Here is a 24,890-nt window from a genome sequence, read left to right on the forward strand (position 1 = left end):
TTCCCTCTCATGGAATGCCGAAGTATCACCAGCTCTTGCCATAATGCTAAACTACCAATGTTCCGCAAATCCGAATCTGTGATTCATCCATATTTGGACACAGAGTTGTATTTCCCCATGCGGAGAGCGGCTCAATGGAACCGGCTATTAAAACATATTGTATCATCGATATGCTTGAATATGAGGAGACTCGAGGGGCTACGTGGCGTCGCCCTTCCTGATTTAGCTACCTAAAGACACTTATTAGGAAATACTACATAAATTTACATAAAGCCTGAACGGTAACTTGAATCTAGAATTAAGTTGGCTGGCTAAATAAAAATATGCATCAATATAAGTAGTACTCGCGCGCTTCTCAGATTCGAAGATATTGATTGAGGAGTAAGGTTAACTACTAGCCTGCCTGATTTGTATTAGTGTAGTGGGAAAACGGCTTCTGATTAGGCTTTTTGAATATGGACATTATCTTAATCCAGAATGCTCTTTGTCTGACTATAATCAGGCTAAGAAGTCCGCCCAGCTCTTCGATGCAGATTAAGCTTAAGACAGCGTATTATCTACTCGAAGTTAAACCATTATTTAACCTTTTTAAGCTTTTAGTAGCTACAGAGAGTACTAATAATAACCTCACTCTTATATTTAGCCTTATACCTTACTCTTAGCCAGCATCCATGCTAGTAAAGGCTATTATATCCTATATCATTTTTTCTTTTAACAATACAACAAAGTTTCTGCAGTCTATAAGTAATCATTCCGCCTATATCAAGTAGGAAATCAATTTTGTAGAGGAAAGACGAAAGCCACAAATCATCCAAGACACCTTTTTTGTTACTAAACACTGTTAAATATCGGATTGTATTAGACACGATTTCCACGATGGATAAAATTTGTAATAAAAATATTTAGGCAGAATGTGCTGTTTGTCTCGTGGTCTAGTGCCAAGAATGCTGCCCAGCTTAATAACATCTGGCTACAAGAAAATGACGGGTCATTGGGAACCAGAGTTTCTCCACTAATGAAAACTCTTAAAGGGTATCATATGTTACCCTTGAATAAAGAGGCATTAAAATTACAAAGAATTCTCCATATATTACCGGCCCTTCCTCTTCAATCTATTCGACAGGGAAATCTTCCCACAAAGCCTATGATGCCCTTTTGTGAACATGATGATCATGATACCAGATATAGCTTTGGGAGCATGTGTAGGCCATATTAACCGCTATCAAATCGTATTAGGTACTAGAAAAGAGATCCATATAAACTCCTAGCGGGTGCGTTTGCATTGTATTGTTACGCACCCGTGAATTTAGCCTTGTTATTAGGCACCGTACAGTGTAAGTAACATGGCTTTCACAAAACACGGTCAAAGAGACCTGTTAGATATTAGTCTCAGCTTATAATAATGTAAATTATGAGAATAAAATGGCCTTTTTCTTTTTCTTGTCCTACTCTGCTTCCCTTCTTTCCTTCCTTGGTTGCTTTTAGGAAGATGCGACTTTCACAGTCTTTAACGAAGTAGCTAATTCGACTTGTTTAGCCCATTAAAGTAAAAAGGGAGACGTAGAGTGTAATATTATGCCCGTCTTTCGAAATACAAATGATTGAACCACAATCAATGAGATTCGATAGATTTTTATACAATCTTGTGAATAAATGTAAGCTTCGTGGCTTTATGCGGCGATCAAAAATATGGATAGGACATACTTTCTTTGGGGCTGCCAGAATCTTCCCACTTTCAGGACATACGTGTAACTCGTTTCTTCTATGTTACGGAACTTTTCGATTTCACATATCTGTACTGGTGAAAATGAAAAATATTCTTTTATCTATTTTTTTTTGGTAAATAAAACTCCAATTACGGCAGAACGAGAGCTATTTAACCGCAAATGCGGTAAATATGTGCAAGACTGGATAAATGCTGCCTCCTTAATAGATATCGTTCCTCCACTTTCTCACAAAGAACACACTGCAGACGGTTCTTAGACATTGTTTCGATGCCGATTCACCGAAATTGTTACTCGTGATATTGAGTAACATCCGGTGGATAAATAAGAAAAAGTAGCAATTATAATAAATATGCTCGATACCCTTCATAAATATTCTGAGTCTGGGTACTCTATCTCTCTCAGGTCCTACTGAGATTATACTTTTGGAATAAGGGGATTAAATATGTTTGCTTTCAACCATTTGGCAATCTTGACAAATTTTGCTGCCATATGTGTAGCACAATCTGCGATCACTGTTAATGTCAATACGAGATTTCAGCAGATTGACGGTTTCGGCTTTTCTCAAGCATTTGGCCGCGCCAGCCAGTTTCAGAGTGCCAATGCTAGCACCCAAAAACAAGCTCTAGATTATTTGTTTAGTACTACTACTGGCGCTGGTTTTAGCATCATCCGAAACCGGATTGGATCGGGCGGTTCCGGTGATAGCATTGAGCCGAATAATCCAGGCTCTCCATCTGCGACACCGAGCTACGTATGGGATGGCAACGATAGCGGCCAAGTATGGTTTACGAAACAAGCTGTTTCGTATGGCGTCAAAACAATTTATGCTGATGCATGGGGTGCTCCGGGATTCATGAAAACGAGTGGCTTAGATTCATCTCCTGGGTGAGTAATTAATGCCGCCAACCTCTTCATGACATGGTTGGCTTTGGAGTCGGCAAAACTAAGTGAAATAGGTATCTTTGCGGCACTACAGGTCACTCATGCTCATCTGGAGACTGGAGGCAAGCGTATGCAAACTTCCTTGTGCAATACGTCAAATATTACTCATCAGCGGGCTACACGATCACGCATCTAGGGTTTTTGAATGAGCCGGATTTCCAGACTACATACTCTCAGATGCAGATCAGTTCGAATGCCCAAGAGGCTATATCATTCATACCGATTCTTTATAATACAGTGAAGGCTGCTGGCCTTAATACTAAGATCACTTGCTGCGATGCAGTAGGCTGGACCGACCAGAGTACTTATACAACAAATCTAGTCAATGCTGGCTCAACCCAATATCTTGGTGTAATTACCTCTCACTCGTACAGCGCAGACGCCACTTCTCCGCTTAGCCAGACCACACTACCAAAATGGAACACTGAAGGCGGACCTAGTACGGCATTTGTTACAACGTGGTATGGTAGCGGTGGTACCAACGAAGGCCTCACCTGGGCAAACAAGTTAGCTGTTGCGATGGTCAACGCACAGCTCTCAGCCTATCTTTTCTGGGAAGGATTTGAGATACAACAATCACAGTCAGGCAGCCACTTGATCGATGCCCTAGATGGGGAGACAGCTACACCATCGGGTATATTCTGGGCGTTCGCCATGTGGTCCCGATATATTCGCCCTGGAGCTTATCGTGTCGCCACTTCAGGATCCCTATTTAACGTCATAATTGGCGCCTTCCAGAATACTGATAGTTCTGTAATCCTTGTATTTACAAATACTGGAACATCGGCACAGTCGGCCAAAGTATCCTTCACTGGATTTTCTCCAACCTCTGCCGCTGCATACATCACAGACAATACTCATACCTTTGCATCTACTTCCTCAACATTGTCTGGAGGCGCCATCACGGTTTCTGTGCCTAGTAGAGGAGTTGTCACCGTAAAGCTCACTTAGTAATATTAAAGGAACACTGTAACTGCTTTCTAGACAACTAATGCGAGCAAAAGATTCCCGATGAAAATAAGCACAATTCGTCTTTGGCGACCTCTGTGGGCTGTGGCTTATTGTTGTTAGTTTCTAATTCTCAGAAAGTATTATCGGTTAATTCATCGGTAAATAAGTATTGAGTCTGTTACTATATCTCCGTTATTGCTTCAACACATTTTTGCTGTTGGAAGCTGTCATTCTATTGAACAAGTGAAGTATGTGCTGACGGGCTATATTAATATGGATTGGGCTGCAATTGACCTTCATAATCCCTCAGCGTCAGGCAATTTCATCTCGCCCAGTTATGCGTCCTGATACTAAGTATTCCAGTAGCATTGACTGGTCAATAATTCTTGGTGACGGTATTGAACTAGCTACCACAAGCAAAGTCGGCAGCGAGTACTCTATATTCGTCTTATCCAATGTCAGCAGTCTCTAAACAATAAACCTTCTAAACAACATCAAACCGTGCTAGTCGTTGGTATTTCTATACCCTTTATTCTCACAGACCGTGTATATCTTATCATTGCAATGCAGAATTTGCCCAAAGAACGCTTCCTCTATCTTTGATGGTATCAGAGCTAGAGCTGGACTGCCGCAGAGGGCGTCTTTGACTTTCGATTTCGATTTCAATTTCCGTGGATTCACCCTCCAGAGATGAGAGGTCGATGGGCGAGAGAACTTCTTCCCGCGCCGCCAGAAGCATCAGGATCAGGTAAGCTAGAATTGAAGTGGTCACAACCGTGGCGTTGCCATGGTGTGAGGAGCTATGACGCTCAAGTAAGAACAGCGAAAACCCAAAGAGAAAATATCATCAGGTGAATCGCGAAAACAGGAATGAGAAAGCAGCATCTTACTTTTTGTATATTTGAGTACAGGCATGATTGGTTGGACGAGGTTTAATAGTTTTGGACTTGTTCAACTACAATTAGCAAAACCTCGCAATTCTTATGCTCTATTAAATAAGTAAAGGTTGATTGTTGCAGTGCATCTTATACAAAAACTAGCCTTTTTCAATAATGATCTTAGTATTATATCCCCTCTCTAAAATGTGTGTGAGTACAGATTCTTTAACTGTTTCAATAATATGCTCTTCAGCATCGCTATCCAATCTGCCTTGAGCAAGAAAATCGACCTGCACTCTCAGGTCATTAAGATCCTCGTGCACTTCAAGCAAAGCAGTTCCATCAGCCTCTGTTGCGTCCGTAGCCTTCTCACAGCTGGCGCGCAACTCATCTAATTCTTTATTCAGATCTTTGTTCTCTCTCTCAAGTCGCTCAACTCGCTTCGTCAACTTGTGCATTTCTTTGCGCATATTGGTCAATGTGATCCACATGCTATGGTAGTCATCAGCTTCAGAAGAAGTATTTGAATCATCTAACCGGCGCCTCTTCTTCTCTTTACGTTTAGTACTCGCAGCTACAGATGATAGAGATTCATTCGTGCTGAGTGGCGAGATTCCGGTCTTAAGAGGTAGGGTTTCTAGCTGATCATATGATGGCGGGCTTCCATTTCGAGATGTTGACGTATAATCTGGGGAGGAAAGGGTAATAATCTTCCCACCTCTTCCGCCGTACAATGAAGCCAGAATAGTTGAAATATCGCTATGGAGTGGTTGTAACAGATTTTGAGAAACAGCTTCACAAAGGGCAGTTAATCTAGGCAGCGAAATCTCTCTCGCCGAAATATAGATGTCAAAGGCCGTAGCTTTGGCGAGCGATCGTAACGCATCGATTACTTGGCCAGACAGTCGCTTCCTAGGTTGTATCGGGTCTGTCGCTACAGTTGAGGCGATGAGATCAAGAGGTTGACATAGATCAAAATGCAAGCGAACTGCTTTGCAGTTAAGTTTCTTCCGCACTATATCTGGGATTTCTGGATTCTCATCAAAATTGAGAGAGACGATGGAACGGATATGAATTAGGCCTGTAATACACGAGTGGGATTCGATGCCTTTCACTCTGATGGGACAATGCAGCTGAAAAGACGCCACTGAGGATTGGCTGGAACAATAGGCATCGAGTTTCACGCTATCTCGTTGCGGATCCGGGTTGATCAGATATTGCGTTGCATCGTTTAGGGTCCATTCAATACAGACAGGCGTCTTGAAATCGAAGTCGAAAGATGGAGTCGCCGACATTGTTCGTTCTCTCAAGATCGAGATATGCTGTGTAAACAGGAGAACAGGGGCCAACGTACCAAGATTAAAAAGTCACAAACAACAGAGTGGGCAAATTTCACAGACAAGCAACCTGTTCAGAGCTCCAGAAAACCTGCGAGTCTAATCAGGCTCCTTCTCTAGATCCCGGGTCTTCCAAAGAAGGAGATAACCTCGTTCAGTGGGTAGAAAGCCGGACAGTTGATCAAGAGCGTGAAATTTGTTTGTCTGAAGGAGCAACTGAATGCAAAAGAAGATGCCCAGAGGAGCGAGTTTCGCGAACAGGCGACCTGTTGAGAGCTCCAGAAAACCTGCGAGTCTAAACAGGCCCCTTCTCTAGGTCCCGGGTCTTCCAAAGAAGGAGATATTATCTCGTTCAGTGGGTAGAAAGCCAGACAACTGACCAAGCGCGCATTGCTGGCTACCTCGACAACAGTAAGTAGAGAGAGCAATAGCGTTGAAAATGAATATACGCGTCAAGAGGAAAATAGGGAGGCTGGGAGATTTGGCCGAGGTGCACGTGACTGCAACAAAGCCCGCACCAAATGGCCCCGTTTTTGGAAAGGTGCGGAGACATGCAGCAGCTTCATTGGCCCAAAATGCTAGGTTTAATACGCTATAACCACCTACGGAAGGCTCCAGCTGCTATTATGCTGTTGATAGCAGCCGGCTGGTTTTAATGGGCGATAAGTCCTGTGATTCCATACGTTTGGTACTGGTATAAATGATTGATGCCGATCAGATTAAAATATAAATTTAACGGGATTTTCAAGTACATTTGCACTACCAACTGGTACCTAGTAGTACCTAGGTAGTATATACTGTTTGTTACTCTAAAATACACTATTTTGACAATTTCTACCGAGTACTTCTCTTGCTATTTCTGTTTATACAGAGCTGATGGATGATTTAGCTTCATATGAGAAACATCTGGAGGGGCTAGTGTGGTTTTTGCTAGTGCTAGAGAACCTATTCTAGCTCTTCTAGCCTTCCACACCGCCTTCTAGCAGTGCTATCTTTTTGGGCTTCCGCCCGTAGCCAAGCCACAAAAAGGCTACAGTTTTGATATTCCAGAATCGGCGGCTTTTGACTACTTACAAGGAATTACATCTCAGATATCATAATATTGAGAAAAAGCTCGAGGCATAGTAAGAACGCTGGTTAGAAGACAATAAGGATAGTCTTCGTCCAGTTCTCGCCCAGCCGCCGCCGCTTTTTCAGATGATTTTCTTTTTCAGGCCAACTTTTCGTTATCCGCTCCCCGAGCCGGAAATCTGTTAACCCCCCAAATTGCCATTGATGCGCCAACTTAATTTTTATTCATTCTTATCTATCTCTTTCTGCTGCGAGGTATATCTGCGTCATCAAAATCCTTCGTTTGGTGGAATTATCATATGCTCCATATTTTATTAACTTGAATAAGCCTCCGCGAAGCATTTCACAATGGACCCTGCAAGGTACCATCCCCGGAGATATCCGGAGCCAGATAATGGAATAAAACAATCCCACATTATGACTAGATATACTGTAAAATGATCCCAGCCCAAGCTAATAAGCTATACTCGCATTTAACATGGCGGATTTTTATTTTTAAGTTTTTGTCCACAACTCAAACACACTGCCCAATTCCGACTCTACCCAACCAGCTAAGTTGCCGTGGTGTCTAAATCACATCTAAGATTAGTCACAATTTACATTCAGTGATGCCATCCTACAATGAATCGTCTACGCAATAACAACAACAACAAAGCTTTTCAATTCGTCTGTGAATCAAATTAATGGGATCCGCCCAGAACACTTCTTTCGTTTCTAACTGACTTGTCGTATATCATATTCTTACGCATTCCAGCTTCGCCGCTCGGCAACTAGCCTATCATAGGCATAAACTACGTGCTAGCAGTCCGCTGGCAGCGGGACAAAGACCGACTCGGGGGGCTAGCGGCGGATAAAGACCGAATCCGAGTAGGTACCAAAATCCATCAGGTCCTAAATCACCTCTATTGGTTGATCAATCAGTTGGTCAAGCTCCCGCATCTCTACAGCTGCCACAATCTTCACAACATACAAACCCACCCCCACTCTTGCTCAAGTATAATTTCGGAACATAAGAAGAAGGGTCTGTCCACCTATTGTTGTTGGAAACTTGTGCCCCTATATTTAACATGGGCCTCATTATGACCAGCACCTGCCCAAGTGCCGATATCTCTATAACCATCAGTCCAGAAGAATCGAATTTAGAGCAAAAGCAACCCTTCGAGAAAACAAATACAGAATTAGTAACCATAATTGAGCAAGGGCTGCTTTCTCCAGGACAGAATGCAGCAGGCGATGCTGAACCAAAACTTATAAAATCCTTGTCCTTCAAGCTCGCCTTCATTGGAATTGCGGCGAGTCTTTTTGTTTTCTAGCTGGATGCAGCCTGTTTGGGAAGTGCCCTTCCGGTGAGCTTTGACATGCTTTTCTTCTCTAATATGTTACTTATGTTAGTTTCTAATGCTTCTACTTAGACCATCGCTGGTGACCTGAACGGCACAAGCTTGGAGTCCTTTTAGGCGAGTCTTGCTTATACTCTATGTGGGTTGGCCATGCAGTCGATTTGGGTCAGTATCTCTGATGTATTCGGTCGGAAGCCCCCTCTATACGTATCTTTGGGGCTGTTCTTCATTGGATCAGTCGTGTTTGCGGTAGCGAGAAATATGAAGACCATTATTGCTGGGCGGATTCTTCAAGGGCTTGGGGGCGGAGAAATCGATGTTTTGGCGCAGGTAATACTTGCAGATATGACGACATTAGAGGAACGCTCAAAATATATCGGTTTAATGGCTATTCCTATGGCTATTGGCAACATTATGGGACCTATAGTGGGTGCTCTTTTCTCAACGTTTGTATCCTGGAGATGGATTGCATGGATCAACTTGCCGATCATAGGAATGGGAACATCGCTTGTGTTCTTCTTTCTCAAATTCAGGCCTATTCCTCTCGAAGACACGCTCGCCCAAAACTTGAATCAGCTTGATTGGGTCGGTATGACCCTTATCATTGTTGGAGTTACGCTATTTGTTATGCCGCTTAGCTGGGCAGGTTCATTATTTCCATGGGCCTCCTGGCAGACGCTCTTTCCCTTGCTCTTGGGAGCTACTCTGCTTGTAGTGTTTCTCTTTTATGAGACCAAGCCTGCGGCACCTATCATGCCCCACAGACTATTTCACACAAGAACTGGAAATGCAGCACTAATGGGAGGCTTTATTCACGGTATGATTTTGGTGTCTCTATTGCAATACATGCTGTTACTGTTACAAGTCGTTAAACTCGAGACCGCAGTCTCCTCGGCTGTCTCTCTGCTTCCTACTGTCATAGTTAGCGTGTTCATCGCAGCTGTTTCAATGATGATGGTCCCTTTCTTCGGCGGTTATGTCTGGCTTTTACGGCTTTCATGGGCCATACTCACGCTGGGAACCGGGTTATTGGCCCTCTTTAAGGTGGCATCATAACCATCAACGCGTTATAGACTACTCATTCTCTAGGGAATCGGTGTTTCATTGTTACGTCTCAATCTCCTCCCTGTTCAAGCGAGCGTCAAGAATATCGACGACACCGGTCTAGCTATCGGTCAGCTTCTCACTATTCGCATGTTTGGAGGTCTTGTTGGCCTCACAATATCTTCAGCAATTTTCAACAATGTGTTTTCAGAATCCATCTCCAATACTGCGGTCCAGCTAACAGGAGCTTTGGCACCGCTGAAGGACTCCTCTAATGCAGTGAATTTCATTGAAACGCTCAGATCGTTGGACGTGTCTTCTACAACACTGGATAAAATTCTCAATATTTATCTGAATTGTTTTCGGACAATCTTTTATACAATGACAGGTTTAAGTGGACTAGGCTTGTTGAATTCGATGTTCTTGAGAGAAATAGACCTCTCAAAGGGCATAATCTCGGAAGTCAGCGGTTTGAAGAATAATTGGCTCTTGAAAAGGGAAAATTATTACTATCAGTATTTAATTGCACAGACATATATATGTATAATCCTCATAAAATAAAAATAATGTAAAGAGTGTTGGAGTTGCGTCTCGACTCCGTTCAAAGAGGGTCTCGCATACCGCATGAGGATCTTGCAACTTTTCATAGTGCGAAAACTTAGTGCACAGGCAATCCCATCATTCGTAGCGCCAAATTTCGAGAAAGCATTGTAGAAATTAATTTCATTCATGTCATCTGTCAGAAATGGTTCAGCAAAGGCGCAGGTAATGGAAGATACAGGCTCTCGGCTCTCACGACTCTCAATGCCTCAAGACTACAGCCAGCGCAAATGTTGCATCATGATTTGATACCATATCCCGCATACACGTTACCAAGACTCGAAGGCACAGAATCGCAAATCAATTTTGTCTTTGCGCTTTCTGAGTCTAGAGATGACACCGCATTATATGCCTTGGAAATTTGAAGATTATCGTATTTCAGTTTAACATTAGGTGATTCAAGGTAGAGAGAAGCATTAGCCGAATGATTACTATGGTAAGTTAACCCAATGAAAGCTTGATCAAGCTGTATGAGTCTCACTGTGATCTTTATAAGAGGAATTTGGGACATGCAAAGCATTGTACTCTGAGTTTTGAGTGCTCAGAGTCTACTTTGAATACCTATAATCCAGTGTTTCATTCAAACATGCATTAATTGCATTCTCTAGTACCACGTGTACCACCCCAATACACTTGGCTTCAAATATTTGGGTAATAGAGCCGGAACCATAGTACGGAATGACAAGCGAAATTATTTGAAAAATTTCATTCCATTCAATAAAAACGAATAAGTACAGCATGCCAATAAAAATGACTGTGATGGATCTAATGTCTATGGAAAATGAGGCTGTAAACAAACTTTTCTGTAATACGCAAGTCACTTAATCAAAGTGAATTCTCCACAACTCTCTCTCAGCACCTCCCTGGAAGTCGCTGCGGGTATGCATGGCCAAAATGTTGTCGCTGACCAGCATGTCACCCTTCTCCCACGCGTGATAGTAAGCGACACGTCGATCATGCAAAAGACCGTCTAGCTCGCGGCAGATAGCATCAGAGACTTCGGGTGTCTGGCCGTCAATTGTAATGTTGGTAGCTTCGAAACTCGTCTTGTTTTCAGGCCAGGGCTCATGATACCGCAAGCAGGGCTTTCCAGTAATAGGATGGTCAACGATTAGAGGCAGGCCATCCAATTTTGTCGCCTCAAATGAAGAGGTTCTAACAGACCACGTGAGATTCTTCAAGGTCTCCAGAGGAAGAGAAGCTGGCAGATGCTTCAGAACAAATGTAGATGTGGAGAAGAGTGTGAAACCAGTGTCAGAAGGAGAAGGCGTGACAGCAGTGAACAGTTGGAATCTGAAACTCGGTTAGATATACATAGTAGCAATGATTTTAGCATGATTACTTACCGTGGTGGGTTTGGAAGCTTGTACACCGTTCCATCTTCTCTAGTGTGGTCCAGAGTCTTGAACAGGCCGTCGAAGTGGAAGGGCATCCACTCAGAGGATAGAACATTGTTAAGACCTCGAGTATCCGCTCCTCGGTCCTTCACTTCGAGCAAAATACCAAACTTCCAAGGAAGAGGGGTTCCAAACTCAGAAGCCTTCTCAATGTACTTCTCACGGTTCTTAGTTCCGGAGAAGCCTCGCAGAATGACTGGAGAGTTGATCTCAGAGAGTGCGCGAACTTTCTGAGCATCAATGTCTTGCATTGATAGTTTATTAGCTCCCTCAGCAGGCTGAATGACAACGCCGCAGGGATATAAAGGGTTAACGGTAATAGCGCCGGAGCTCCAGGTATATAGATCGCTCTTCTCTCGGAAATATGATGGTCTGCCATCCTCATAGACGAGTTCCCAGGTAGGATCGTCCCAAAATGTCTGAGCAAGACCCGAAGTAATTGTTCCGTCTTGTCTGACAGCCACAGCGCAGTGCCATGGAGTTGTGTAGCTGGAGTCGGTAGGGAGGGTGCTGACGGAAACCTTGTTGTGTCCGGTGGAGGGGTGAATAGACAAGCGAACGTGGTTTGAGAATTTATCGCGAACTGCACGGGCAAATGCCTGACCGCGAATAAGCATTTGCTTAGCAATGCTCTCGATACCCTTCTTATACTTCGACTTGGTGAAAGTTTCCGAAATAGGGTATGTATCGGCAAGATCTGTCTGAAGAAACTTGAGGTATCCACGATAAGTCAGGCAAATATCCTCGTCCGATGTGATCTTCTCATTGACATCCCAATCTTTGCTTCTGAAGTTGTTGATAAGAGCAATGCGGAAGTTGGTGGCATTGGCGACATATGAAACTTCATCCAAAACTGCGGGTACCTCCATCGGCACAAGATCTGAAAGTCGTGAAAAGCGAATATAGCTGAAGCCCTTCGTTTTCGCCAAGTTTCGAAGAGTCTCTCCGTATCTCCATACATCCAAGTCTGAGACGCTCAAGAGATCTAATGTCACATAACATAAGCCAAAGCTGCCACTAGTTCAATTGAAAAGTACTTACCATTGTATACAATACCATCAGAAATGATTGTAAGCTCCGCTCCAGGGCTGTATACATCCTTGATGGCAGCACAGAGTCCGTTAAGATGGGCCAGAGCATACTCTTCTGCCTTGTCTGGGACACGTCCAAGTACCTTAACCTTCGTGTTAGGAGACTTGAAGGGGAAGGCAGGAAGACACATTTTGATAGGCTGGTTAGCTTTAACATGGCTGTATGCCTGCGCCAAACCAGCCAGCAGACCAATATCCGATTCGATGCCTTCGCTACCCGCACGCTTGTTCTGATATCTGTAGATAACCTCAATAATCTTTGCAGCCATATCTATGTGAGAATGATCGAGGATACGGCCTGATAAAGGCAAGACAACGTGGTCTGGAGTGCCTCGGAGGGCAGACTCCATTGGTACCGGGTCCATCATCTTGAATTGATTTGTGGAAGAGATTAAAGGCCTGGATTAGAGTCGTATGTGCAGCGAGTGTTAGAACTTGAAGATGAGCTATCTCCAAGCAAAGCACTAGTTGTGTAGATGAGTAGCCTTTAGTAAGAAAGGTAAAAAGGAAAATGTTTGTCCACGCCGGAGTCTATATAATATTCAGCTGTCCTTGGCGGTGAGTTGTTTTTTTCTTCCTTCTGTAATCTATATTCCGCCTACGCTATTTTGTACTGAATCAGATTCTCACATAATGAGTAACTTAGGCGGACCAACCGGCATGTTGACCGCTTTTTTTGCCGCAGAGGCTGGGCGTTTCAGCACTGGCTGTAGGTAACTCAGACCCTTCACATCCATTTTGCTGGTTTTCGATACCTGTGGCATTACCAGTGGTATGCCTTGCAGGTGCGAAGCCCGGACCTCTACGCTATGCAGAGCTGATCCTTTGGATGCGAGACCCTAGTAGTATCTTAGGATTGTGGATATCCTCGAGGATCTTATTTCCCGGGGCCGTAAGTGCAACAGTAAGCTTACATGACAGTTCAACCATCCATCTCTTACTGTAAGACCGGCAAGTTTATCTACAAATACGATAGATACTGGGATGGATATTACAACAGCGTCAGAGGTGCGATGTGTAGAACTCTGACTGCATTGCGTTCAACGGCACGAGAGGTATGGTGTGTCAGCCCCTGGGCATTGCACTATATTAACGGGAATAAAGCTCAGGATAACATGCGTCATGCAATTAATATATTGCCATCAGCTACCTCGATTTGGAAACTTGATATGCGAATCACAAATTGAGAGGAAGAACTTGCTTTGTGGTAGTTAAACATAATGGCATTACATGGAATATGTATTGAATGCAACTTCAATAATGTGTGATTCAATAAATTGATGTGTAATACAGTAGGTTAGCTTGAAGAGGGGAAAAGGAAGCTGGCTGTAGATTAATCCCTTCTTAGAGGATAGACAAAAGGATAATTCAGCTTATAGACCAAGCATTACGTACTATTATGTGACTATCCCAAGAAATACATTTGTTAACATACATCAATTATCCTGGCACAATATTAGTTTCCGGGTATAAATACTCGTAGTATGGAATATAAAGATAAATTGATAAAATATTCTATATATTCACAGTAAGCTATTTCCTATATTACACAGATTTTGTATTATAATGTTTTTTTTTGTATATTAGAATAAGCTTTATAGGACTATTGGAGCAGTAATCTTTGATCAATTACAATAGAAGATAATATTACTAATATATTTTTTTTTAATATAGAGTAGTATTAAAAAATGTACTAAAAAAAATTATAAATTATTACTCATTGTTAAGCTAATAAATACTACCAAATACCTAAGTAGAATGCGGTATATACAAGCATCAGCCCTGTTCTTTATAAGACTTGGCTTACTACTTTAGATTTGGACACTTAAAGCTGAACTTGCTGACCTCTCTTTCTCTATTGGGTATAGAGAGGTGTGTAATATGGTCAGGTATGCATCATATTCTATACTTGTTTGGCAATCTATGAGTCGAAATGAATACTTATTACGGCTAGGCAAGGGTTGCCTTGGAATTTATGCATGAACCAAAAGTGGATTAGAATACTTAACAATTTATGGTGAATGAAACTGTAATATATGTATATGTACGTTATAATTAATAAATGTGCCCTAATATATTTTATTATATTCTGCGGCACGGTATATAATATATATATACAATACACATTACATTGATCCATTTATATTCTCATTCAAGTAAAGTTTTGCATGGTATAAAGAATATTAATATAAGCTTTAGTTAGCTTTCGGACCTTATACTGCTTGTATTGGTATAGCAATAAAACAAACACACAGAATAAGCTGCATAACTAGTACAAGGCACTTCTGCAAGTACAAGGATAGAGCAGGATCGGACAACAGTGGGATTTAACCCTTGCATCAGAGGACAGCGCAGATGCTATATAAATAACAAAAGAGTACTAGCGCAAGCCAGGGTATACTAGTAATAAGCAGTAGCGGAAACCTTGACGAGACACTATGCGGAGTAACCTATGCTACCTACCTGAACAAGGTTCGGCCCGAATACAAGCCGTTTAATAGAGACGCATCTTGGCACACAATATAAAGCAACTACCCTAGAGAAAAAGCGAGAGAGAGACAAAGAGAAAGAAATTCTAGAAATTCTGCTTCATCTGGACATCTAGCTATAAATAAAATATATGAATGAGAGAGACACTTTTGTGCGTTAGACATTCTGCTAACTTGTATTGCGAATACTACGTGAATGAAAATTTGTATAAACATGGAGAGAATTACGTAGAATTACATTAATCAAAACCACATAAGCTATACCTTTTTGTGTATTCCTTCATGATTATACTTGTATATGTAGACTATAGCAATAATTATTGTCTAGGATCATTGTACTTTGGCGACTTGTACTTATAAAGTGCGTTTATGAAACCATAGGAAGAAGCTGCATTAATTATCTGTCACTTAACACGCTGGCCTGTGATATTAGTAGGTAGTATTCTTGGGCGCAACTTTCATATGTCTAATTCCTAGTAGCAGCAATAAGAAAGTTGGATAGGAGATAGACAATATATTTATATTTCAAGATGGCGTTATATTTGGTGTGAATTTACGAAGTGTGCATTAACTTGCACATGAATAGACTGTCTGTATATTTATAATTTGCATGAGTATATTTCCCATAGTGCCCTTTACGCTTCTCATCTTCCATGTCCGCTACACTTCCATCTTATAAAAGCTGCAAAGCTGCAAAGCTGTAAAGCTGAAATGTGTACAAATCTTGTACCTATCTTAAAAATATGCGAACAAACTACTCAGAACCTATATTTGAAGGGAATATGATATTATGGTAGATGTGCTTAGCTACACCGTATTTATTTTAGAACAGAGCATGCGCTCAGCTTAAACAGATACACTCTTACTTTGCAGAGTCAGAGGAAGTAGTAGGCGGCCCTGACTATACTTGCTGATTAATCCAATGCTATTTTTACTAAAAATATGTTATATATAGCTGACTATGGTTTCCTAATGCCTGTCTCTCTTGAAACTTGACCTCTCCTTAAAGAGAGGTTATTCGAATAGCTATGTTTGTGTATATCTTGAAACTGTATTACAATCCACCTACTAAAATCTCCGTTCGGACGGTAGCGTTAATCTCTCCCAACGCCTTTTTCAGGCGTTCAGAAACTTTCGTTGCAACGATGGGCGTAATGGCCACTTGTTTATCTTTGATCCTTAATTTTACCGCATTGAAAACTTTTTCATTGTCTGTCATCCTGTTCAGCATATTTAATTCGGCCTCAGATACAAGATTATCAAGCCGCTGTGGTTTAAAAGCTACTCCATCTTCGCTGGAAAGGAAGCAAACATCTTTCAACCAAAACTTTTGAAGTATACTGGCTGTTCCAGTTATTTTTGCAGTGTCAGGCCTGTCTAGGCTTGAGGCATGAAAGACAGCAGCGACAGGTAGCTCGATAATTCTTGATGTCCCAAATGGCTTTGAAGAGAGGAATGACTCAAGCGTTGAAGGTGGACCGAATATGGTAGTAGCCCAAGCAGATGTTGCGCCAACATAGGGTACTTTACTTTCAGGCGTGCCCTTGGAAAGTCAGATATGGACAGTTTATTGTGTAATTGGAAAAACGCTACCTGTGTTTTGTGAAATTCTTCAATAGATGCCTGAGCATCGGCTCCAGAAATACCAATAACCGCCCGCGCCCAGCTTCCAGCGCGATCATTACTAAGCGCAGCACTTCGACGATCTACATCAAGCCCAACCCGCAGCGATATAGCAACAATCTCGGGTGCTACTGCGACTAAATCATCAATCGAATGAGTAGTGGCAGCAGCAGCAGCTGGAACTTGGCCCGCACAAGAGGCGACAATCATTATGTTTTGCGAAGCCCATGAGTTCCGTAAATCAGAATCATTTTCTAGAGTACTAAGTCTATCGTTAGTAACTTCACTACAAAAAAGCGTAATAAGTGAGAAATCTAACGTTATAAGAGACCCAAGTTGTGCAACGCATAGAATGAGAGTGCGTAATACTATATCTGGTGTTTTATCCAGCTTCACTCTTTCTGCGAGGCTTTGAAATGAATCGAACTTGAGTCGTTCTCTTTCAGTATCACTTAAGCTATCCAAGACATGTTGTACTGCGTCGAACGAATTTTGAAGATATTGGCTTATATACTTGGATTTATGCGAGTACTGAATAAGCTCATCCATCGGAATCGCAGTCTCAGTTTGGTCTCCGAAAACGAGTAGCTGAAGTTCTGGCATTTCATCAACAATGATTCCCATTCAACAATCGTAGCAAATATAAATATATATATGCGTATGCGCGTATGTTGCGTGCTGCAGATTAATGCTCGTTCCAAAGACACCAAGCCGGCTAATAGTTGCTTTTCTTTTCTGAAGACACGATTGTCAAGCAGTGGTGCCACAGATTGTAGAGTGCAACGAAAGATGGAATCCTGGGTGTGTTTCGGATCAGCCGAGGTAGAATGGAAGACAACAATGCATATCTTGTCCAGCAATAATCCGTAAGCACACACACCTACGGTACTAATACTTACTACTAGTACGTACGTGGTGCATTCCAAAAGCAAGGGAATTCTGGGAAATACCACTCTTACTTGCAGAGACAGCAATCTTAGGTGATCTGGGGAGTAAATAAATAGTCTAAACTGTTTTTGGAAGTATTCCAACCTCAGGAATTGTCATCAGCATTTGTAAACTGCTGTCCGAACAGATTAAATAAGCAAAACAACTCATAATGAGTATGGGGAAAAAAATTAGAGTTGCATGCACTGTACGGAATATGTGGAACTTTGGCATGTAATAGAAGCTACCTTTACTGCTTCAGCAAACGGGCTGCAGGAAGCAGGGATTGGAGAATAGATTAACTCCACAAGAATTAATAATACGGATATTACACGTACAAAATGATAAGAATCTTTCGGGGCGTTTGCGATTTCATTTTACTGCCCACCCCATGCGGATCACTAGGAAGTATTATTCAGCCTGTACTACAGACACTATTTTTACCTAGTGGAAGTTGTTCCTTCCATGAGCTAGGTGGACTAACAATCAACATTATATAGATATATTGCTAGAAGACTAGCGTGGGCTCCTCGTTGACCCTTGGTAAGATAACTGGCAAGCGCTTACGTAGAACCATTTTGGAAGGATGCAGCCTAACTATCCGACCGGTCCGCAAAAGTTTGATAAGTTAGAGTAGTACATTTATAACCCTATTGATATACCTTGTACTGAGAAATATCGTTTATTAGCAAATAAAAGAATAAAAGAAAGGGAATTATTATAGTGATTTTGAAAGAAAAAGGTCATCATGAAACTTAAAAATCAAATTAAAAAATATAATAGTATATAATAGTTTTAATATATTATATATAATACATATTTACCTGCATTCCTATGTTTTAAAAATGCTAATTCAAGTAACATATGTTTCATTTTTTTAAATAGTAATATTTGTTAAAATCATCTATTTTTTAAGCAAATATTTATATATGCGTATATATGAATGTATGGACTGTTATTGCATCTATATGTTGCCATATTATGCTGTTTCCCAGCTTTTGAACCTAGTTTTCAACTTGTTCTTCAACTGAGTTATAAATTTCGTTAGTAGCTGTCTATTTAAGCAAAGGCTGGATTCGTTATTGATTGACGTGTACAACCGTCATAATGGCAAGCTCAAACTCGTCTAACCACCTCGGCGACACTTCAGACAAGCCATACTCGATTGTTCGTGAGGCTGCTGATGTGTTGAAAAATGGAATCCTGAACCATCCAATTACGTTGCCACACCTCATCAGTGGCTTGGATAAATACGCGGACTCAGTATCATTTGAAGGCTCCGACAACCCTTCCTTGCCTGTCAATTGGAGATTTGCAGAGAGCATAGCTGCTCTGAAAGGACTGGAGTCTATATATGTTAATGCTATCTTGGATAAAGTTTATGGAGTAGCACCTCAAAAAGTGTTAATTAATACGTTAGTTATCTCTTGCTCATTTTATTTGGATATATGATACTAAAACTGCAATAGCGACCATGCATTACTCTTCATCATGTCTCTTATGCTCTGGTCTATTGATCCAGAGGGGCGTAATGTAACCTTTGCGGATACTCGCAGCGATCCCTCTGCTAAGGCACTATATCATAGTCTTTTTAAAGATTATGATGTGCATAGATCTTTGGACGGTCCTTATCGGTGCTGCACGTCAAGTATGTACAAGACTAAAGATGGGAAATTTTATCACATCCATGGATCTATGAACCCGGATAGAATTCTTGATATGTTAAATCTTCCTCGAGAGCCTCCGACAGAAGATACTTTCGAAAAGCTCGTGCCAATATTTTCTGAAATAGTGGGAAAAATGGATAGCGACGAGCTAGACAAACTATCAAATGACGTGTGGAAACAAGCTGGATCTATTTGCTATCCCATTGAGGAATATAGAACCACTGAGCATGGTAAAGCCAATGCCCATGTCGGTCTTTGGGAAACGTGGAAGGTAAATGAAAACCAGCCTCCATGTTGGTGGAGTGATAATGGGAAGAAGCCTAGCGATCCGTCTCGCCCGTTGTCGGGATTAAAAGTTCTGGACGCCACCAGAATTATTGCCGCTCCGATTGTCTCTCGTGGTCTCGCTGAGCTTGGAGCAAGCGTACTCCGCATTACCTCGCCATCTATCCCGGATGCGACGTTATATCATCCAGAGCTTAATTGGGGCAAGTGGAATGCATCGCTTGACTTTACGAAAGCAGAGGATCGACAGAGAATGAAGGAGTTGATAATGGAATGCGATGTTTTCATTTCAAGCTACCGCCCTGGGGCATTGGCAAAGTTTGGGTTTGATGCAGATGATGTGTTGGAAATGTGTAAGGATCGTGAAAAAGGCATCATTGTCGTGAGAATGAATTCGTACGGCTGGAACGGACCATTGCAGGAACGGAGCGGATGGCAACAGATCTCTGATGCTGTAAGTCACAACAAACCTTTATCAACATTCGCATTTCTAATTGCATATAGTTTTGTGGCGTTTCCTACGAATTTGGTCGCGCTATGGGCAACAATGAGCCAGTGACTCCTATATTCCCCAATACCGATTTTTGGTAAGTTGCTGCTCAATGTTTAACTTAATTTGCGAGTGACAATTTCTCATTTAAGTTCATAGCGCTGGTATTAGTGGCATTTGCGCCGTCATGGATGCAGTTGTGCGACGTGGAGAGACCGGCGGTTCCTACAAAGTAAATGTAAGTCATTTTTTACTCAACTCCATATATCTCGTCTCTGTTATATTTTCCAGCTATCTAACAACCAACCATTATTTAGCTTGCACTGGACTATTATACTAACTGGCTAATAAACAATGTCGGAACATACCCCGAGGACGTTTGGAAGCAACTCTGGGGGAGATATGGGTCACCAGTCTATCGACACCATGACCATATGCTCCAACTGCTGTTCAGGATTATGCCGCTGCTGAAAGAGCGATCTGCTTACTTATTCGATTCGTCCTATTTCGAGACACGTCCCTGTCCTAACCTTGGTGTCTCTTTGAGGACGGTAAAGCCTGTCTTGCAATTTGTGGACGGATTGGTGAAACCTGGTTTTACAGTTGGAACCAGAGGGAATGCAGTGGATAAGGCACAATGGCCAGCAGACTTAAAAACCCAGGTGATTGTATAGTCTATAGAATTTGTGAGACGTTTAGACAATAGACCATAGAAAGATATATCAAGATATTATTAAACTTATACCAACTGTGTTACGACCTGGTTCCCCGTAACAGTTGAATCCCTTATAATAGCTGGTTCCGTACAGTAATTGCTACAATAGCGATTATTGGCCTAATCTTTTGCCCTGTTTGGCTTAACGGTATAACGGGTCGTTATAAACTGGCATGTTAATAATTATTTGTAAAGGTTTTGGGATAAAAATTAAAATAAGATAAACTACCTAGTTTAGACAAGGTTATAATATAAATAATAAATAATAAATATAAAATATTTATTAGTAATATATATAAATTAAGTTTACATTAGGTATACTTTTAAAAATATATATAATATTATTATATAAATATTAAAAAGAAATATATTTTTCTTTAAAAAAAAATAAAAGTTATTAAAATAAAATATTAAATAATAAATAATAAATTATGGTATATATATATATAATAATATATATTTAAATTACATTTAAACACTATATTAAATGATATTATCTATATTTATTAGTTTTTTTCAGGAATATAATTGGCCGAAGATAGATATAAATGAAATAAACAATATAGATGTCATAATATAACTAGGTATTTACAACACTTGTTATACTGCCATATGTTTCATTATTGTTTCATAACGCAGTCTACTTCGAAGTGGTAACAGGACAATTGTGTAACGATTCCAGCCCATTTATTACTTTTCGACAGGGGTTAAATATTTTTGCTTCTTCACGTAAGGGCCAAATACTTGTGGTTTGTTACAGTAGGGGTCAAATACTTTTCTCTCATGATGCAGACAGTAGATTCACCTTCACCTAGAACTGGTATTACTGAGTATTCTGATCTGATAATCAGACATGTGGTGAAGTATAAATTTGTCCTTCAAGTTGCCTCTGCAAACGGACTCAGCATTCACCTTCAGCTTACAATCAATCCTTCTCCTGATTCGGCTCAGTTTCATTTTTCCAATCACATAATTGTTCGAGCCACAAAGCAGATTGCTTCTTGCATAGGACTAAAAATAAAAAGAACGAAGTAATCAGGCTACGAATTATAAAATGCAGGAACAAACTGTTGACTTAGCTGTTGTTGGTGGTACGTGATTCTCGACCATGAGTATCTTTTAACACTCTAGTTAGAACGGCTAGAATAGTGCGATCTATTCTAGCCTCTATTTGTTTTAGTTGATGAGTCTAATATGTGTCATATTTAGGTGGACCCACGGGCCTCTTGACGGCTCTTCTCGCGAAACGACTTGGAGCTTCAGTCCTTGTTCTTGGTACGTCAAGCCGCTAAAATCCAGGCTATAATAGTCTCGCCTATTTGGATCCTTGTGCAAGGCGGAGATATGGCTCATCTTATGCAAAGATTGCTGACATCTCTCCTGCAACAGAAACTAAGCCCCAGCCCCTGCAGCTAGGCCGTGCAGATGCCCTGAATGCCAGAAGTCAGCAAGTTCTGGAAGTCGTTGGCATCCTCGACGAACTCTTGGCTCAAGGACTCAAATGCAACAGTAAGTTCCATGATGTAATTTTAGAATTCCTAGTTAACCACTTCATAGCGAGTTCCATTTTCGCAAATGGAGAATTCACTGCTCGTCGCAGCCACTGGTGGGAGAACTTGCAGAATGTCCACCACAAAAACTTTTTGATGATTGGACAGCCTATCGTCGAACAGCTTCTGGCTGCCGCGCTTGGTGACTCAATTATCTTTTCTGAGCCTGTAGAATCTGTGCGCGAGACTTCGACAGGTGTTGATGTAACGGCAGTATCTGGTCGCATCGTTCACAGCACCTACTGTGTTGCCTCAGATGGAGCCCGCTCCATGGTCCGTCAGTCTCTTGGCATTCCTTTCACAGGTACTAAGCCAGAGATGACATGGGCTGTCCTGGATTGCTTCATCGACAGTGACTTCCCACGTGTACCGGAAATTATTACCTTTGAGCTAGACGGGCAATCCCGCGTGGCATGGATTCCTAGAGAGCGGGGCTTGTGCCGATTCTACATCTTACTGGATGGAGAAATCACGGAAGAAAAATCCAAGGCGTCGATCAAGAAGCACTTGGCTCCTTACAGAGTTGAATTTACTAAGACTGAATGGTTCAGCACTTTTGAAGGTGAGAAATTTTATTGATATCGCTTGAGGTTACCCAGCCTCCACCCCCCTCCACCCCTTCTACACCCACTCCATAGGGCTGGCCTAGCCAGAAATATTCCCACTGAGTAGATAAATATGCGAGTCAGACAGGCTAAGCTGACAACCCACGTTAGTCAAGGAGAGACTTGCCGATACATTCGTGTCACAAAGCCGCAACGGCCGAATAATCCTTGCCGGTGATGCTGCACATGCGCACTCTGTCAACGGCGGACAGGGTCTTAACACTGGCCTTTCAGATTCCTTCGGTCTTGGATGGCGCTTAGGTTATGTTTTAGCCCATGCCAACGAGTTACAGCCAGGGGCTGCTCACAATATCATTGCTAGTTTTGACACGGAGCGCCGCAAGGTTGCAGGGAACGTCATTTCAGTTGCTGCACGTCTTGTGCGAGATACTCAACACGAGGGTGAGCAATATGTTGGCAATGTGGAGAAGCATGCGGCATACATCACAGGTATGGGTATTACCTACAGCGGCCTTGAGTCAGAAATTGTGCAGGAATCGGGTACTGGTGCCTGGAAGGCTGGTAATCCTTGCCCTGATTTTGATGTACTTGTCGCGGGAGACTCTGCTCCTAAGCGTCTCTACAGTCGGGTAGCGTATGGGAACTTCTTGTTCCTTGTGAAGGGTGACATTACGGATCATGTTGGTAAATTTGGTAAGCTTGTTACCGATATCAAGCTGGTTCCCAAGCACGCCACCGAAGGTAGTGCTAGTGGAGGCAAGGCCCTGGTCTATGCCACTGACTTTGTGTCCGATGACGATTCTTTTACTGCAGCGGTGGTTCGTCCCGATATGTACATCGGATATTCGGGTACAGTAGATGGAGCGGTGAAGTACTTGGAGCAGTTGTTCACTACTGCAAAATAATGTGCTCATTAAGTCTATATATATATATTAAATCCTATCTTACTACAATCCAATATACCTGTCAAGATTCCTTTCACTGTTAACCAAAAGTTAAAGCAAGTAAATTATCACTGGACAACAAACCCCGTTAAGCCTTTCAAAGACGATATCGTTGAAACTTTGACTTGATCTTCCAAAACATAATGGGTTCTACCAGCACAGCGTCCATTGAGACCAAAAATCTCTTCGATGTTTCTGGCCTTGTCGCTGTGATTACTGGTGGAGGTTCTGGTAAGTAATAGCTGTCTCTCTCTTCACAATGCTCGTCCTTTGAGATACACCCACCTCAACATCTCCTTTGGCATAACCTTGTCTGGATATAGAATTAGGAATTGATGATCATATTTACGACTATCATGCAGGAATTGGTCGTATGATCACTCGTGCTCTTGCTGCAAATGGGGCACACAGAGTTTATATCATTGGTCGTCGCCTAAACGTCCTTGAAGAGACAGCCGCACCGTTCCCCAATGTCGTCAAAACTCTGGAATGCGATGTGACTTCGAAAGAATCGCTTCAGGCCGCTGCCGACCGTATCCGCAGTGAGGTTGGATATATCAACCTCCTATGGTGTAATTCAGGAACTTCTGGGCCAGAATCTAAGACCCTAAACAACAACTCTTCGCTGGACGAATTTATTCAAGAGAATTGGAAACACTCTGTAGATGAGTTCGCAGACACGTTCAAAATCAACACTGCCGGATTTTGGTACAGTTCGCTTGCCTTCCTGAAGCTCCTCGACGCCGGTAACCGCCAAAAGAACGTCAACTTTAGCAGTCAAATCGTCGGCACTTGCAGTACGCTTGGCTTTGGAAGGTTTGCTCCAACAGGACGCTTCGCGTATGGCCAGAGCAAAGCATCGCAGCAACACATGATGAAACAGCTTTCCACGCATATGGTTCCATACGGGATTCGAGTGAACTCTATTGCTCCAGGACGTGAGTCTCTGCTCCAGATAGAAGTGCTAATCAATGTATATATTAACATTATATAGTATTCCCGACTGATATGACTTCGGCTATGACTACAAGTGGTTATGACCCTGCGAAATTGATACCAGAAAAGAGAGCTGGTGAGGAAACTGACATTGCTGGTGTGGCCTTATTTCTGGCTAGTAAGGCAGGCTCGTACCTTAATGGAAATGTGTTGGTATGTGATGGTGGACGGTTATCAATTGTACCTTCGACGTACTGAGTTGCGTTATATAAAGTATATAGAGGGAAAATAAATATTAAATGGTCGAGAGTGTTTGAAGA

At 41.9% G+C, this 24,890-nt stretch overlaps 8 protein-coding genes across 8 annotated transcripts; 5 read left to right on the forward strand and 3 right to left on the reverse strand.

The window, feature by feature from the left end:
* The first annotated feature begins 1,967 nt into the window (after positions 1-1,967).
* Positions 1,968-3,806, forward strand: GGI43DRAFT_418218 (glycoside hydrolase family 5 protein). The gene is made up of 2 exons (XM_083207516.1): positions 1,968-2,612; positions 2,684-3,806. Exons 1-2 carry the CDS (start codon positions 2,170-2,172, stop codon positions 3,618-3,620), a joined length of 1,380 nt encoding a protein of 459 aa, XP_083055554.1. The 5' UTR covers positions 1,968-2,169; the 3' UTR covers positions 3,621-3,806.
* A 124-nt stretch (positions 3,807-3,930) lies between these two features.
* GGI43DRAFT_418222 (bZIP transcription factor) lies at positions 3,931-6,261 on the reverse strand. The gene is made up of 2 exons (XM_083207517.1): positions 4,191-6,261; positions 3,931-4,130 (listed from the first exon to the last, which is right to left on the reverse strand). Exon 1 carries the CDS (start codon positions 5,791-5,793, stop codon positions 4,657-4,659), a length of 1,137 nt encoding a protein of 378 aa, XP_083055555.1. The 5' UTR covers positions 5,794-6,261; the 3' UTR covers positions 3,931-4,130; positions 4,191-4,656.
* Positions 6,262-7,719: 1,458 nt separating this feature from the next.
* Positions 7,720-10,004, forward strand: GGI43DRAFT_431763 (major facilitator superfamily domain-containing protein; the record flags this gene model as incomplete). Its single annotated transcript, XM_083209454.1, has 5 exons — positions 7,720-8,210; positions 8,319-8,353; positions 8,417-9,290; positions 9,336-9,752; positions 9,867-10,004. Exons 1-5 carry the CDS (start codon positions 7,974-7,976, stop codon positions 10,002-10,004), a joined length of 1,701 nt encoding a protein of 566 aa, XP_083055556.1. The 5' UTR covers positions 7,720-7,973.
* A 707-nt stretch (positions 10,005-10,711) lies between these two features.
* On the reverse strand, positions 10,712-12,647 carry GGI43DRAFT_426306 (Pyoverdine/dityrosine biosynthesis protein-domain-containing protein; the record flags this gene model as incomplete). The annotated part of the gene is made up of 3 exons (XM_083208623.1): positions 10,712-11,183; positions 11,237-12,272; positions 12,329-12,647. The coding sequence occupies 3 exons, from the start codon at positions 12,645-12,647 to the stop codon at positions 10,712-10,714; spliced, it is 1,827 nt and encodes a 608-aa protein (XP_083055557.1).
* A 3,175-nt stretch (positions 12,648-15,822) lies between these two features.
* On the reverse strand, positions 15,823-17,165 carry GGI43DRAFT_431769 (uncharacterized protein). The gene is made up of 3 exons (XM_083209455.1): positions 16,810-17,165; positions 16,461-16,752; positions 15,823-16,410 (listed from the first exon to the last, which is right to left on the reverse strand). The coding sequence occupies exons 1-3, from the start codon at positions 17,112-17,114 to the stop codon at positions 15,922-15,924; spliced, it is 1,086 nt and encodes a 361-aa protein (XP_083055558.1). The 5' UTR covers positions 17,115-17,165; the 3' UTR covers positions 15,823-15,921.
* A 1,247-nt stretch (positions 17,166-18,412) lies between these two features.
* On the forward strand, positions 18,413-20,533 carry GGI43DRAFT_431771 (putative L-carnitine dehydratase; the record flags this gene model as incomplete). The annotated part of the gene is made up of 5 exons (XM_083209456.1): positions 18,413-18,832; positions 18,887-19,823; positions 19,874-19,956; positions 20,019-20,097; positions 20,177-20,533. Exons 1-5 carry the CDS (start codon positions 18,525-18,527, stop codon positions 20,531-20,533), a joined length of 1,764 nt encoding a protein of 587 aa, XP_083055559.1. The 5' UTR covers positions 18,413-18,524.
* Positions 20,534-21,384: 851 nt separating this feature from the next.
* GGI43DRAFT_418227 (FAD binding domain-containing protein) lies at positions 21,385-23,665 on the forward strand. Its single transcript, XM_083207518.1, has 5 exons — positions 21,385-21,665; positions 21,784-21,849; positions 21,964-22,083; positions 22,132-22,686; positions 22,841-23,665. The coding sequence occupies exons 1-5, from the start codon at positions 21,629-21,631 to the stop codon at positions 23,593-23,595; spliced, it is 1,533 nt and encodes a 510-aa protein (XP_083055560.1). The 5' UTR covers positions 21,385-21,628; the 3' UTR covers positions 23,596-23,665.
* GGI43DRAFT_418231 (SDR family NAD(P)-dependent oxidoreductase) lies at positions 23,666-24,879 on the forward strand. The gene is made up of 3 exons (XM_083207519.1): positions 23,666-23,865; positions 23,997-24,572; positions 24,629-24,879. The coding sequence occupies exons 1-3, from the start codon at positions 23,778-23,780 to the stop codon at positions 24,826-24,828; spliced, it is 864 nt and encodes a 287-aa protein (XP_083055561.1). The 5' UTR covers positions 23,666-23,777; the 3' UTR covers positions 24,829-24,879.
* The last annotated feature ends 11 nt before the right edge of the window (positions 24,880-24,890 follow it).

The sequence above is a fragment of the Trichoderma evansii genome (assembly GCF_050947405.1).
Source record: "Trichoderma evansii strain SZMC 28006 chromosome Unknown GGI43scaffold_34, whole genome shotgun sequence".
Lineage (NCBI taxonomy): Eukaryota > Fungi > Ascomycota > Sordariomycetes > Hypocreales > Hypocreaceae > Trichoderma > Trichoderma evansii.

Excerpts from the sequence above, each read along its gene's own strand:
- GGI43DRAFT_418218 (XM_083207516.1), top strand. The coding sequence starts at position 2,170 with ATGTTTGCTTTCAACCATTTGGCAATCTTGACAAATTTTGCTGCCATA. Across the intron at positions 2,613-2,683 it reads GGCTTAGATTCATCTCCTGG|GTATCTTTGCGGCACTACAG; the intron begins GTGAGTAATTAA and ends TAAGTGAAATAG.
- GGI43DRAFT_418222 (XM_083207517.1), bottom strand. The coding sequence starts at position 5,793 with ATGTCGGCGACTCCATCTTTCGACTTCGATTTCAAGACGCCTGTCTGT.
- GGI43DRAFT_431769 (XM_083209455.1), bottom strand. The coding sequence starts at position 17,114 with ATGGGAATCATTGTTGATGAAATGCCAGAACTTCAGCTACTCGTTTTC. Across the intron at positions 16,753-16,809 it reads CAACTTGGGTCTCTTATAAC|TACTCTAGAAAATGATTCTG; the intron begins GTTAGATTTCTC and ends CGATAGACTTAG. Across the intron at positions 16,411-16,460 it reads AAGAATTTCACAAAACACAG|GGCACGCCTGAAAGTAAAGT; the intron begins GTAGCGTTTTTC and ends TGACTTTCCAAG.
- GGI43DRAFT_418227 (XM_083207518.1), top strand. The coding sequence starts at position 21,629 with ATGCAGGAACAAACTGTTGACTTAGCTGTTGTTGGTG. Across the intron at positions 21,666-21,783 it reads TGACTTAGCTGTTGTTGGTG|GTGGACCCACGGGCCTCTTG; the intron begins GTACGTGATTCT and ends TGTCATATTTAG. Across the intron at positions 22,687-22,840 it reads ATGGTTCAGCACTTTTGAAG|TCAAGGAGAGACTTGCCGAT; the intron begins GTGAGAAATTTT and ends AACCCACGTTAG.
- GGI43DRAFT_418231 (XM_083207519.1), top strand. The coding sequence starts at position 23,778 with ATGGGTTCTACCAGCACAGCGTCCATTGAGACCAAAAATCTCTTCGAT. Across the intron at positions 23,866-23,996 it reads GATTACTGGTGGAGGTTCTG|GAATTGGTCGTATGATCACT; the intron begins GTAAGTAATAGC and ends ACTATCATGCAG. Across the intron at positions 24,573-24,628 it reads GAACTCTATTGCTCCAGGAC|TATTCCCGACTGATATGACT; the intron begins GTGAGTCTCTGC and ends AACATTATATAG.